The following is a 13,770-nucleotide window of genomic DNA, read 5'->3' on the forward strand; positions in this document are numbered from 1 at the left end:
GCCACATACTCTATTTTCAGATATCTTGACCACTCCCAAATCTACCTTGAACAATCCTGTAAATCTAAATCCTCAGTTCATCGGACCCCATAATTAGTTTTTTTTTTCAATCTATCGCTTGTTGTGGACGTTGTGTTTGTTCGTTCCAGGATAGCCTGTCTTTGCGAAATGAAAAACCTGTATTCTGGAAACAAAGATGCCACTTCCGTATTTGCTTTGCTACTCACCATCACTTGAAAAAGTTCTTTTATTTAATAAATTATTCATCGCTGTCAACAACAAGATTCGGACTCAGATATTGGGAGATTAAACAAAGTATTCTGGTACGGAAAACTCTACTAGTCTGCACACGAAAGATCGACGAACTCTGGAATCAGTTAAAAAATAGCTGATAATTCCTTTGCTTGGTAACTTAGAATCAAACCTACAATGACTTTTGTTCTGCAAGTTTTGCTTCATGGAAATCATCACGATGCGAGCCCTAAAACTGAACCGTAGGATCTTCTACTCCGATCTCACTGGATAATCATTTATATCTGCTGCATAAAGACAGCAAATTCAGATGGGAAAAAAGCCAAAAAAAAAGCTTTGCTGAAATAACGATAATTCACATTATAATCATTCCTTTAGTCTGTTTTTCACATAACTTCATAAAATGTCAAGCAGATTTGTCACAGTTCATTGTTATCCAATCAAGCCTCGAGTATGATTCTTGATTTATTGTTCAAAATCTCACTTCAAAACGAACAACGTGCCAAAAGTAAGGAATGTCGATTGTTTATTTTTTTGTAATTTTCCGTATGATATGGTTTTCTTTTCTAACTGGAATAACCCATAGAAACCCTTCGGTCAGCAGTGCAGTCCAGTCAGAATGGTCTATATCTGATTTCAACTTTTTTGGTGGAGACAAGAGCTAATTAACCTTGACATACATTTGTTCCCTACTAAAGGATGTGATATCGCCGCCTCTAACCTTATCAATTGCCAAACGGTTTTATACCCGCACTTTCTTCATCCTGTATTATGTTACTAGAGGCTAAACTTATATTAAACAGGTCTTCCTCATCGAGTTGATCACTGTTTACATATGCCCTCAAAATAATTCGCTACCACAGTATAATGTTCTTATTCAAATATCTAAAAATCTTTACGGTTAATGTAAACATTTCGAGCTAAACTGTAATTCAGATTTGGCTTGATTTTAACATTTTGTTAATGACGATATTTTTTGCTGGGAGAGTTAAGAATCAATTTTTTTTTTAATTTTTTTTTATTTTTTATTTTACCTCAGTCTGAAAGTTAAGATCCTCTATGCGACATTATATACATTTACTGTACAGCAAACCTTTTAAAAAGTCGGCAGTTAACTGACGTCTTCAAAAGCACATTCTCCATTGTTCCATCGAATAAAGTTTGGATTGATCGGTTGTCTTGAGATGTTAGGTTGGCAATACAAAGTTCGTTTTCCCCACAGTGCGCAGTTCTTTCGGATAAAAGATCTGCACATTCTACTTTTGTTGTTAAACCATCAACTTTCACTGCGGTCTTCATTCTGCCTTGTCAACGTTTGGGTAAGTCTTGCGTTTTCTGTTAGCAGACTTTTTGATGACGTTTGGTAAGTCGGATCACGTCAACAGAAGTGTCATCGATATTTTTGAAGCGTTTCCCACGGACTGGTACTTTCTACTTGGTAACAGATCGTAGTCTGAAGGGCTCATATCAGGACTATATTAGAAATGAGGCCCTTGCATTCATACTCTTTCTTATTATCATATATTTCACATGAAACATGTAGCTTCGCATTGTCTTTCTTGCGGGAGGGAAAATCCCTAGTTTCTAGGATCGGGGAGGCTCGTGCACAGGCACTGCGGAACCAGCACCTCCAATTTTTCTCGATATATAAATATATTTATTAATTTATTTCTCTTTGTTTGTAATATTTAATTTTATCGTCAACAATCTTATACAGTTCTCTTATTTTGTATAAAACATAATAAGAATCCATCTTGTAGCACTTAGGAGGGCGATGGACGCTAGCAGCACTGTGTTTACCACAGTGTCATATTGCTACGCGCGCAAGCACATGCACGTCATAGTGAGATGCGAGCTATTAGCGTAATGAGGCACTGTCCGTCGCGCAGTTCCACTGTTGTTTATATGCAGTTTGTGCCGGTAGTAGAGTGTTCGTAGTGCTTATCGTGTTTACCCCGTCTCTTTAAATATTTGGACATTACAATTAAAGACAAAACATTTGTTATAATTTTATTTTAGAACATTATTGGGGTTATGATAATGGTTTTTATTTGTAAGTAATTTTGAATTATACTAAACTATAATTTTATTGATAATAAACAATATATTTTCATGAAACAAAACAAGAAGAATGTATTTTATTTTTAAGTAATTTTGAATTATACTATTATAATTTTATCGATAATAAACAATATTTTTTCATTTTTAATTTTTTTAAAAAAAATTTTACCATAATGTTGATATTTTATCCAAACACGTATGTACTTGAGTGTGTATGCATATTTCGAAAGTTGCAGCACCCCCACGATTTCAAGCCACAAGCCGCCACTGATCGGGGTATACTTAAATGAGAAGATAACTCATCGTGATATGGGAGAGAGGGGACATATCAAACCTTCTTGGACACATGTTCAATCTTCCAATTGCGCCTTGAAATAATAATCGTTATCTTTGTGTATATTGTCAGTTGTCTTGCGTAAATACGAGACTCGTTGTGGTTGCAAGAACAAAAACAATATTCCGGATGTATTAGAATAATATATAAATAAACTGCATAGCTCATTATTTTCACTTGACACGTCCTCCCGCTGTTCTGTTTATTGTCTGTGGTGTAATAAATGCATTTCCCATTTATCATGTCTTTTTTAGTACTTCATTGTGCAACATCATGCCATAGAAATGTTTCGTATATCTTATCACATAATATCATTTTCCTGAAGTAACAGTTTCAGAGCGTACCTTTTGACAGAAATGTCTAAGAGAAAAGTGCTATGTGTCATTGGAAAAAATGTCAGAATATCAAAGCAATGTTAACATTGATTGTGCAAGATAATTCAAATTTCATCGTTTGTAGAAGGGCACAGTCAGCCATCTAGAAGTAGAATAGTAGTGTTGGATGTATTCCAATTCTCGTAGTCTCTGGTTGAGTGATTATGCCACACGTTACTTAAATCTTTCTATGGCAAGAGGAAGTGCCTGGGTATTTTTCAGTCAGTGTTAAGTTAGCCGGTCTTAAGCCGATTAATTAGTCGCGTCATTGCCATTCTAATCAACCAAAGCCACGAGACCAATGTCGATTGTTAATTGTGGTGCTTCTCTTAATGTGTTTTGCCAGAGGAGGAGCTCTGGCAAAATAGAGCTCCTCTGAAATACAGCTATCAGTTTATCCCTCCTCCCCCTCCTTTCACGAGTATTTTTTTCCCATGAATCACGATACTAATACGTATAGATCTACAGTCTCTCATGGATGTGGTTGTCTTTGGGAGGAAGGTATAATACACACGATCAATGCTGTTTATAAATTTAGGAGAAATCAAAATTAATAAATTGAGGAAATATTATCGAGGGGGATTGTAAGTGAGTGGATATGAAATTAACTTGTTTTACTCAAGAGTAAAAATTTCAGAATCGCATACTCTTTTTAGGTACTTTTCCCAAAAATGCGTAGATTATCTTATAACTTTGCTTTGACAAGTTGGATTTTAATGAAACCTTTTTTTTTTTAACCTTTTAAAAAATTGTCAGGGTTTAAATTTTCTCTTGTGATCGTCTTGGATAGTTTGCAGCAGCGAAATTCGGCCTGATGTTTCGAAATTATATAACCTTGATTAGGTAGAATTTAATAAAACTCGGTATTTACTATCTCTCGCGAAATGTCACGTGATCTCATATTTTGCTTTAAATTGGCACGAGAAAAATGAGGCAAAACGATCCGATAAGGCATCGCAATTACTTCATCCTGGTCGGTGGAATTTAATGAAATTTGATGTTTAGAATCTAATAGTTCCATCACTCCATTTTGGTTTAAATCATGGGTTGAAATGGTTTTGAACCAAAATAAAAAGTTAATAATACCAGAGAGAAAATGTTTTTTCTGTCGTGAATTTTTTTTTTTTTTTATCTATTCGGATTGGAACAGTTTTCGGAGTTAAAAAAAAAAAAAACGCTCCCACAAAATAATACTTTATCGTCATCATCAAATTCCTGACATGTACCCTCAAGGGATGTACAGGATATTGATAGTACTACATGAAAAATTTACATCATTATTAATTTCCTGACCAAAATAAAAAAATGATAGTACAACATGACAAATAATACTTTATTTGAAAAAAAAAAATTATTTATTTAGTTTTGTTTATATTTATATAACTTTATATATGTTTATTTATATTCAAGCTTAATTTAAGAACTATGATAGTAAAAAAAATGACGCAAAAACCAAAAATAGTATTTGTTACTATTAACAAGGAAAAATAATATCGACAGTTTCTTCTTATTGTGCTATCTTCTATCGAAGGTCAGTGACCATCTTGGCGAACAAACTGCGCTCTTGTGCTAATCTGAGCAGTTGTGCACTGCTCTTTCCTGTCCACGTCTTGATGTTGTCAAACCATGATATTTTTCTTCCTCTAGTTCCTTTGCCATCAGTTCTTCCTACCAAAATACTTTGTAGAAGTTGGTATTTGCTGTTTCTCATGATGTGGCCAAGATATGATGTTTTTCGTTTCTTGATTATTTGTACAAGATGTTTAGCTTTGCCAATGGATTTTAAGACATCTTCATTGGTAATTTTTTCTGTCCATGATATCTTTAGCATTCTTCTGTATAGCCACATCTCAAAGGCTTCGATTTTCTTGATGGTTGTCGCCTTCAATGTCCATGTTTCAACTCCATAGAGTAGAATAGACCACACGTAGCATTTTAGCATTCGGCATCTGACTTCCATGTTTAGGTTTGTTTTGCTTTATTGCTGAATAGTGTTCTCATTTTCATGAAGGACTGCCGTGCAACTTCAATCCTTGGCTTTATATCTATTTCTGGATCCCACTGTTCGTTAAGCCAGCAACCAAGATATTTATATCTTGATACTTGATCGATATTTTTCCCATTGAGTTTCAGTTTCTTTGATGAGGCTGGATGTTTGCTGATAATTATGTATTTTGTCTTGTTGATGTTTATATTTATTACCATTCTTTGGCTTTTTATGTATACTCTGTCAATGAGTTTTTGGAGATCCATAATGTTATCTGCAATTAGCACGGTGTCATCTGCATATCGTAGGTTGTTAATAATCTTTCCATTTATTGCGATTCTCTCTGGACATCGACAGTTTAAATTTATTGGAAAAAACAGTTTTTCATTTATAGAGAAGATGTAAGCACTGTGTGTTGTCATGGATTTTTTTAAGTGTGTGTTTCAGACGCAGTATTATTTTCTGGGAGTGAATTTTTTTTTTTTTTTTTTGCTCCGAACCGAAACGATGTAATAGATCGGGGGAAAAAAAATTCTCTTCTGTATTAAATTTTCAGAGAGATATCATAGAACCTAATCAGTTTCATCAGTTGTGTTGCAGTAGGATCAAAAATTCGAACGCTTTAATATTGCAAAATTTAGACATAATTATTCAAAACGGCATCAAATTATATTTTAGAAGTGACAATAAATCCACCATCTAAAGTAAAATGGCTCTACGTTCAATTATGGTAATATGCCATCTTTCAGCAATCCTTGATAATCGTCTTACAGCTTCGATATTTGTTATTGTTAGACGTTCGATGCCGTATGGTAGACTGTGGTAAATTAGAGCCGATTATTTCTTAAAAAACAACAACAAAAAGTCCTCACACATATACCGGCCACTGAATTAGAATAGAAACTTTTATGCAAATATACGTAAGCGCCACTTCGTCACGTGCGTCCCTAAAGGAAGTCCAACACGGTATTAAATAAAAGTTTCTAATAATCCGCATTGAAAACTGAACTAAATTAAAGTTTGATTCGCCCAAAATATTTATATATAAGGAGGGATACTAATAAATATTCAGTATAGCCCGATAGCAAAACCGTGTCTGCTTTTTGAAACTTTCATAAGTACGAAGGTTATTCTCGTAAGGTCCTGGTCACTTTCGAAACTAAGTTTCAGAGGACATTGTTTTGCTATTAATTTATACTACTACTATATTGGATATTTATTTTTCTTTAATTATTTTTATGCCCAACGAAGCTATACGATTTTTAGTAACGTATAGTAACCTCACTTTAAAGGCTCACAATCAGACAATTAGTTTTTTTTTTCCTCCATAAGAAGGAATTCTGGCAGACGAAAATGCATATTATTTCGGCTGATTACAACGCCTAAAAAACCGCAAGAAATGAATCCTGTAAATAATAACGTTACTGAAATATTGGAAGGAAAATTACAGCCAGTGAATTAATAATTTTATTTAGTTTAACAAAAGTTTAATAATATACAAAAAAAAATAAAGGAAAACCTAGAAATCATATTTTAATCACATATAAATTCTCGAGTCTTCGAAAGCAACTAAGAATATAGATTTAGTAGTTGATAAATATATTTTCACAACAGACGTGATAGAATTTATACTTGTAGTGTTTGTCAGAGGTAGTGTTAAAAATCAGCAGAACATATTTATGCAAATTTCGCCTGAAAAAGATCTTTGATAAAAATTCATGAAGATGACTGTAAAAGTTCTAAAACACAATTCAATCACGAAGACTAATCAGAGTTTACCGAATACGTAAACCAGCCTATTATTAGACCAGTTTTGTTACGGAAACAAGACTAGATGATAGAAGAACATTAATGCAGACATATTTAATGAACAGTGTTGTTCGGGATCACTGCCGAAGCAACTAAGGCTGAGATCAGTGTATGGTTGTTAATTGCTTGTGTTGTTGGGTTAGTTTGCTTGTTTTTCGGAATGAAAATCACAGTTTTTTTAGAGGAGAAATCCTGCCATCCCCGTAGAAGACCTACTCACTCACAGTTGAAAAACCCGTATAAATATCGCGTCCTGAATAGATTCAAGCCCTGTCATTCTCCCAGATGTTACTGAGTTATATGTAGGCTCCCGAGACTAATAATAAAGGAAATGAGAAGCAGTTGCAAAAGTGGACAATTTAGCAATTAACTTCACCATAACTCTGCATTGCTTTGTCATTTTTTAGCCAAAATTACAACACAGCATAAAAAAGTCTAAACAAATCTTTGTCCATACTCTCCTTACTCATGGTTTCTCAACTTGAAGGTTTCCTTAAATTAACAATTTGCTTCCATTGTGGCCTTAAGTCTTAATCAAGTATATCGTATTTCGCGCAGTGTTCAATTCATCCAAAAATTTGGGTACCTGGCTTAGTTGGTTGCGACCTTCATTTCTGGAATGAAGGACGTACAAATAAATTGTTCAACTTTTGAGTACGTCATCTGCTCACGTCTACTAAGGGATGAGTTGATGATCCTCACTATTAATGAAAAGTTGACAAAGTAGATGCTGGAAATCGCGCTGCCGGTAGAGAGTAAAATATCACCAAAACTGCGGTCAAGCTTGAAAGTAGTGGCTGTAGATGGGGAATCACAATAAATAAATAAGCGTATAGGCTTCTAGTAGTTCAACTCGCTCACTAAGTTCAAAAGTTAAGAACATCTTTCTTGATCAGTACTCGACCCCTGCCACACTTTTTCAGTTTTGCCTCACACACTTGAGTCAGCTGTGACATTTTAAAGTTTACATTAGTTTGGTTTTATTTCCTTATGCTTTGGCGATACTTTGTACTCTCTGGAACAGAGTACAGGGAACAATGAAAGAGAACAGACACCAGAACTTGATTAATATACATGTTAATATTCTGTTTTCAATGTGCATTGGAGTTTAGGATTTGTAATCTATGCAAATAAATAAATAAATAATAAAAATATAGCGGAAGTAGTGGAAGCATTCTTTCCACTACACAGTGTAGATACACGTACCGCTAATGACGGGAGATCACTCAGGTCACTTTAAAATGAAGATGCATAAGATAGAACTGGACAGAATGCTTCGAATGAAGGTGGATTGAAGTGTTAGGGTTACAAAAATTGGTTGATACATACACGGAATGGGGGGATGTGGTAGAAATATATAAGCTGCTAAAAAGGTTTTATAGAATGGATGTAGGGAAAATCTTTCAATATGTCAAGCTTTTATTATTATATTACTACGAAGGTAGTGTGAATGCATGGAATTGGGCTGCCTGAGTTGGTGGTCGGTGAATATGATAGGTATGGTGTGAATAATGGTAATTTAGGCCTCTCGCGGTGAGTCTTGACGCATTGCGGGGGAGAGGGTATTGCGAAATGGCTACTGTGGGTTTCCCACGATGTGTCTTGGACTCCGTGAAGATATACTGTAATAGCAACTAAGGCGATTGGAGGAAGTATATTGTCAGTTAATTGTGTGTTCTCCGTCGGTTTGTTTTGTTTATATATGTTTGAAGTTTTGCAACTGTTACATACATGACACGATATCGTTTTTTGTGGATTACATCTAAATGTAATGGGAGAAAAAAAGTTGCATTGTATATTTGCAGGTATAAATGTGTATTGTAATTACTTTCTGTTGTAAATTAGGTTTCTCTTGTGATTAATATTTAGACATTTCTTCTGTAGAATATACATAATTTGTATTACAAATAAAATTGAATAATCAATTTTATTTGTTATGAAAATTACAAACCTTGAATCTTCCGAATTTGAGCAGGTTTGCGTATACTTTTTTTTTCCCCTTTTCATTTCCAAAAGTATGTCTATTTAGTTCAACTTTAATATCATAGTTTATTATTATTATTTATTTATTTATTTATTTTTTTAAAACTTTAACTTGCACTTGAGATTTGAAGTTATTGCAAAGCGATCGATTTTCTGGTAATATTCCCCGCTTTTCTATACTGTAACTTATACTATCATAAAATACATGTATTGGAACAATAAGAGTGTTAGAAGTATGTTATGCAGTGTCCGCATACTATATACATTGCATTTTTTTAAATATATTAATCTATACCTAATCGATACTTTTTTTTTTCCATAAAGAGACTTAAGTTATTAGCTATGCGTTATCAAGAAGAAATATCAGAAGCTTCTTTACTTCGCATTTTTCGTTTGTTTTAATTTAAACCCAGGAATTCTAGCGAGAATTCATGGTAGGCTTGTTACAAAGTCGCTCGCCGTTAATAAACATATTATACATTACTTCAGTATTTTAACCCTGACTTTGCAAGCTGTTATTTACCAGCATAGTATTTGAATGTAGCTAATATTTAAAACATTAAAAAAAAAAAAATCTTATCCCTTAAACCTAGAAGTGATGTCTTACAGAACATTCGAAAGCTAGCTTCTTCACTGTGCCAAAATCACTCAACTCGAATCGATTTTATCGCAAAAAATTTTATTTTTTACTGTATATCATGTATCATCGTGATATTAAATCGATAAAATAGACATTTTCAAAATCAGTACTTATGCATCTGTTCGAAAGTTATTAGCTGCTACTAACTCTTTCATACCGCACCTGTATGAATTCCACCAATGAAAAGTTGTAGTCCCTATTTGCACTCTAATATCATGGGTGTGCTTAAGAGTTTAGCTAATTCGGAAAATTGTTCCTGAAATAGTACTTTTCGAGTCATTTCAGGCCTTCTCGGCTGGTTTGTGTTATATACTAAATCAACAAAACTAAAGCGTTCAGTTTGAGAGATTCCCCCCCCACACACAAATTCTAGTAATTCTTCATCCACAAATAATGTTATATAAAAATGACGACATAAATTCCAAAAGCCTCTTGATAATGCACGATAAATTCATAAAAATTTCCTGACAATTACTTCGAGTCAACATGTGAGTCCAACAACAGAGCAAGGCACTTTATGCCTTGCTGTATGTTACTACTCATTGGCATTATAGTCCATTTAGGGCCTGTCTCAGGATACCCTTCCATTCTTCACGATTCTGTGCCTTGTTCCTCCAGCTCTTTACTCTCATTTTCTTTAAATCATCCTCTACATCGTCAAGTCATCTCCTTTTAGGTCGTCTTCTGGGTCTAGATCCACCCAGTCCAGACACGAAGACCTTTTAAACGGCTCTGTCATCCCTCATTCGCTGAACATGTCCTAGCCACCTCAGTCTTTTCACCTTTATTTTGATAATAATATCCACTTCATTAAATTAATCAGACGAAGAAGCTTTCCTTTTTTATCGTTTCCGAAGTACAGAGAACCTAACATAATCATTGTTTTATGTAAGGGAAATAATTTCATATTTGCACAAAATAAATGTGTGTTAGCCAATTGTGCAAAATGTACTATACGCTGACAATCTTTTGTGGGCACGATTCTCATAAATCATACCTCAGTATTTTTTTAGCTTGAAAAATCTGGCAATGCGAAGGAGGAAATAGTTACTTAGCTGAGACACACTCAACTGTGTTACTATTTCCTCCTTCGCATTGCCAGATTTTTCAATTTCGAAATCAAGATATGCATCTGGTCACGCAGCATCACCAATAAACGAAGTTTTTCGTCCTATCCTTTTCCCTCAGCCACACGGCTGGTGGGAGTGTCTATATGCTACCATATACTAGGGATTATGAGCAAGGCGGTTTCTCGTTGCCTTCCTTGCCGTAGTATATATATTTTATGACTAGCTGTGTGTGTTCACGGGACCGGTTTGCCTGTTTTGAGGGATGAAAAACCCTCTAACTCCGTATGAGACCGGTTAACTCACCTTTAGTCGAAAGAGACCAAATAAAGTTCCTCACATCATAGATGGGAATCAAACCCAGGTCTTTCCAACTAAAGGGCTTCGTCTATACCGACTGAGCTACGGCGACTCCGCATAAGGTATATTCAGGAATATTTTTAGAACGAAAAGGAAATAATTCCAGGCGATGCGCAGTATTCACGGTTTAGCCTAAATTGTTGGTGATTCTGTATCTCCCAAATAAGCCATCTCTTTATCTCTCTCTCTATTTTTTTTTTTTTTTTTTAATATTTTGCAATTTGGGAAATAGTGGCGAGGCATTTCGCAATTATTACTGTAGTTTTAACAATCATTTCTGAAAATTACAGATCCCTGTATTTTTCAGGAAGTTCACATTTCCGTTTACGCATTTTTAAATATACGATTTCATAACTTGGGCAATGTAGTCAAGGTAAAGACTGATGGATTCTGAGGAATGAGAGTCGCTCTCTCAGATGATGATTTGTGGTTTTAATGGTGCAAGGACAGTAAAGGTCATACTTGCGCCATAAAGGTTATAGCAGTGCACAGCGTAAGAAAATCACAGACATCCATGCTCGCCTCGAGATTCGAACCCGCGACTTGTTGGTTGGAGAGTGGGTACACTAATCACTCGGCCAACCAGGCCGACGTTCTCTTAGACTCGAGTGTAAATATATTATGAATTATATATAATTACACACCTGCTTCTGTCTTTTAAATTATAATAAAAGAAAATGTTAAACCCTGTGATTTTCTAAGTTGCAAATCGTTTGTTTCTGGTGATAATCATCTTGCTGCCCCCTCTCTTTAGCCGTTCTTTCTCTTAGTTTAAGAGTTTAAAATTCCGAAGTAGGTAATAATAATAACACTACTTACATTTCTTTATAGGTATGGTTTTTTTTTTTTTTTTTCAGAACTAAGTTAACACTCTAATATTCCTCCGATTTTGTGCTTTTTGGTTCATTCCAGCTATAAATGAAATACTATAGCTCATTTAGTACTTTGAGAGGAAACTACTCCAGTAATAAAAAATAAACTATTTTAAACCTACTTCAAGCCTCCGGTAAGCAGGCTAGTAGTCGCGCATCAGACGATGAAGATCGGCTTCTTCTTGAAACTTTTCCAAAATCCATGACATGATGGAATTGGAATCTGTGGACTGTAGATTAGAAAGATGAGAATGCTACCCACGTCTTAAAGTTAAACATGAGATGTTGGATCATAGTTTACTTACTGTCCGATTTTGGATAAATTTGATCCAGAACAAAGTAGACCTTCAAAATAAGTCAAGTATAGAAGCGAATTATCAGTTCCAAGAAATATTTGCATACTTGTCATCGTTTCTGTAGTGTTGCAAACTTACTAAACATAGTCTGCATTGTTGATGTCGGCTAGTAGATTCTTGTCAACTATTTCTTCTTTTCTTTCATTTTTTTTACCATAAAGTCTCCTAGCTCTCAACCACTGGAGAACTCAAGCATAAACAACATTAATATTTTGTAAGTTTTTAATGCGCTTTCAGTAAATTAACTGTGAGATTCAAACGTCCCGAAATCTCTTTTGATACAAGGACATCTAGGTACGTTTTTCGTAATCCATTACATAGTCCATTCTAGAATATTTAATGACTGCTGAGAGGGGGGGGGGGAGCAGTTTAATACATAATTCGAGATATCTGTGATGGATCAAAGACATTTTAGTCTACCAATGATCAGGCTTCTAGCGAACATTCTGGAAATCTGACTTGAACTTATGTTAATTGAAATTGGGAATATTTTTGTAGCGCTCGTTTACGATAGAAGAGTAAATTCTGAAGACCAAAACTTATTCTAATTTTTGACAGGAATTCAGAATGTTTAATAAGACATTGATTTATTTATCAACCAGGATCTTGTGTGAAACGAATCCGGTTGTTTTTTGCAAGTCAGGTACGGATCCGAAAGATAAGCACATGTGGTCGTATCATACTTAACTATAAACATTGAAGGTATGCAACAATTGCTGTCATTTACCTTTTGGAAACGGATGTAAGTGATGGAGCATTTTAATTATGTCGTTCATTGAAGTTCGCACAGTACTGTTATATTCATTGGATGGTGATGCCATCGGAGGGGTGGAACATCAGATAAATGTGAGGTGTTCAGATTTCATTTTATCTTTTATCACCCAACCGCTAACAGCTTGAACGCTGTGCGACGTCACCAAACTACGTGGCATCATTTTGTATATACTCAGTTGGGCTTTGGTGTTCCTTGACTGACAGAACGAGGCAACAGTTCACCGATAGCGGGATAACATCGTAGGGCAGCCGTCATGCTTAACACAGGGATCTATCGCATAAGGGTCAGTGTCACATTTTTCATTTGTAGATGGATTAACTTTTCCATAAGATCTTCCTTTGTTTTATTGTAATGAGCCATAAGTTTTTAACCACGTCAAAAAAGAAAAACAGTTATTTTCTTTCAATCTAAATATTAATTATTTTCCGCACGCAGTCGAAAACTATTCCATTTCGCGCCTTCTAATAGCAGGCTACTTGTTGAATCACGGTCACCTTCCGGAAGTGTTTGTGGAAGTGACGTAAGCGTCTCGCCTAATCGGTGCTGCAGAACTTTAACAGACCTGTCGACGGCTTGTGGTTTGTCACTTTGGAAAATTAAATGTTTTGAAAGTTTCTTTCAAAAGGAAAGAATTTCTTTGCTAATTTTTTAGAATATTAGTCTCTGGCTGTAACTTTTGGAAACTGTAATTTGTAAAAAGTAGTACGGTTATAGATCACACCAGCATTGAGATGTTTGTAAGTACTTCCTTATACGTAATATTCATCGTAGTTGAATACTTATGATGACAATCAGAAATTCTCTTAATGAACAAACTGCTACCTTTCAGAAATTGTAAAGTCCTCACATTGGAGAGGCTAAAACTTAAAAACAATGTTATTTATTTTATTACTGTTATTA

General features: G+C 34.8%; 1 protein-coding gene across 3 annotated transcripts in view; it reads left to right on the forward strand.

Annotated features, from left to right (window-relative positions):
• Positions 1–13,770, forward strand: part of Papss (3'-phosphoadenosine 5'-phosphosulfate synthase) — a 152,524-nt gene that overhangs the window by 37,726 nt on the left and 101,028 nt on the right. Inside the window, exon 1 of one of the 3 annotated variants that reach the window (XM_090404478.1) lies at positions 13,009–13,153. The exons of 1 other annotated variant lie outside the window; for it this stretch is intronic. In XM_090404478.1, the coding sequence (XP_090260604.1) occupies positions 13,124–13,153 (30 nt within the window). In that variant the 5' untranslated portion in view covers positions 13,009–13,123. Of the gene's footprint in view, positions 1–13,008; positions 13,154–13,456; positions 13,608–13,770 lie in introns of those variants that run through there. One more of the 3 variants, XM_090404479.1, reaches the window with a different exon arrangement.

The sequence above is a fragment of the Typopeltis vanoorti genome, chromosome 14 (genome assembly GCF_054136105.1).
Source record: "Typopeltis vanoorti isolate ZY-2024b chromosome 14, IOZ_Tvanoo_1.0, whole genome shotgun sequence".
Taxonomy (NCBI): domain Eukaryota; kingdom Metazoa; phylum Arthropoda; class Arachnida; order Uropygi; family Thelyphonidae; genus Typopeltis; species Typopeltis vanoorti.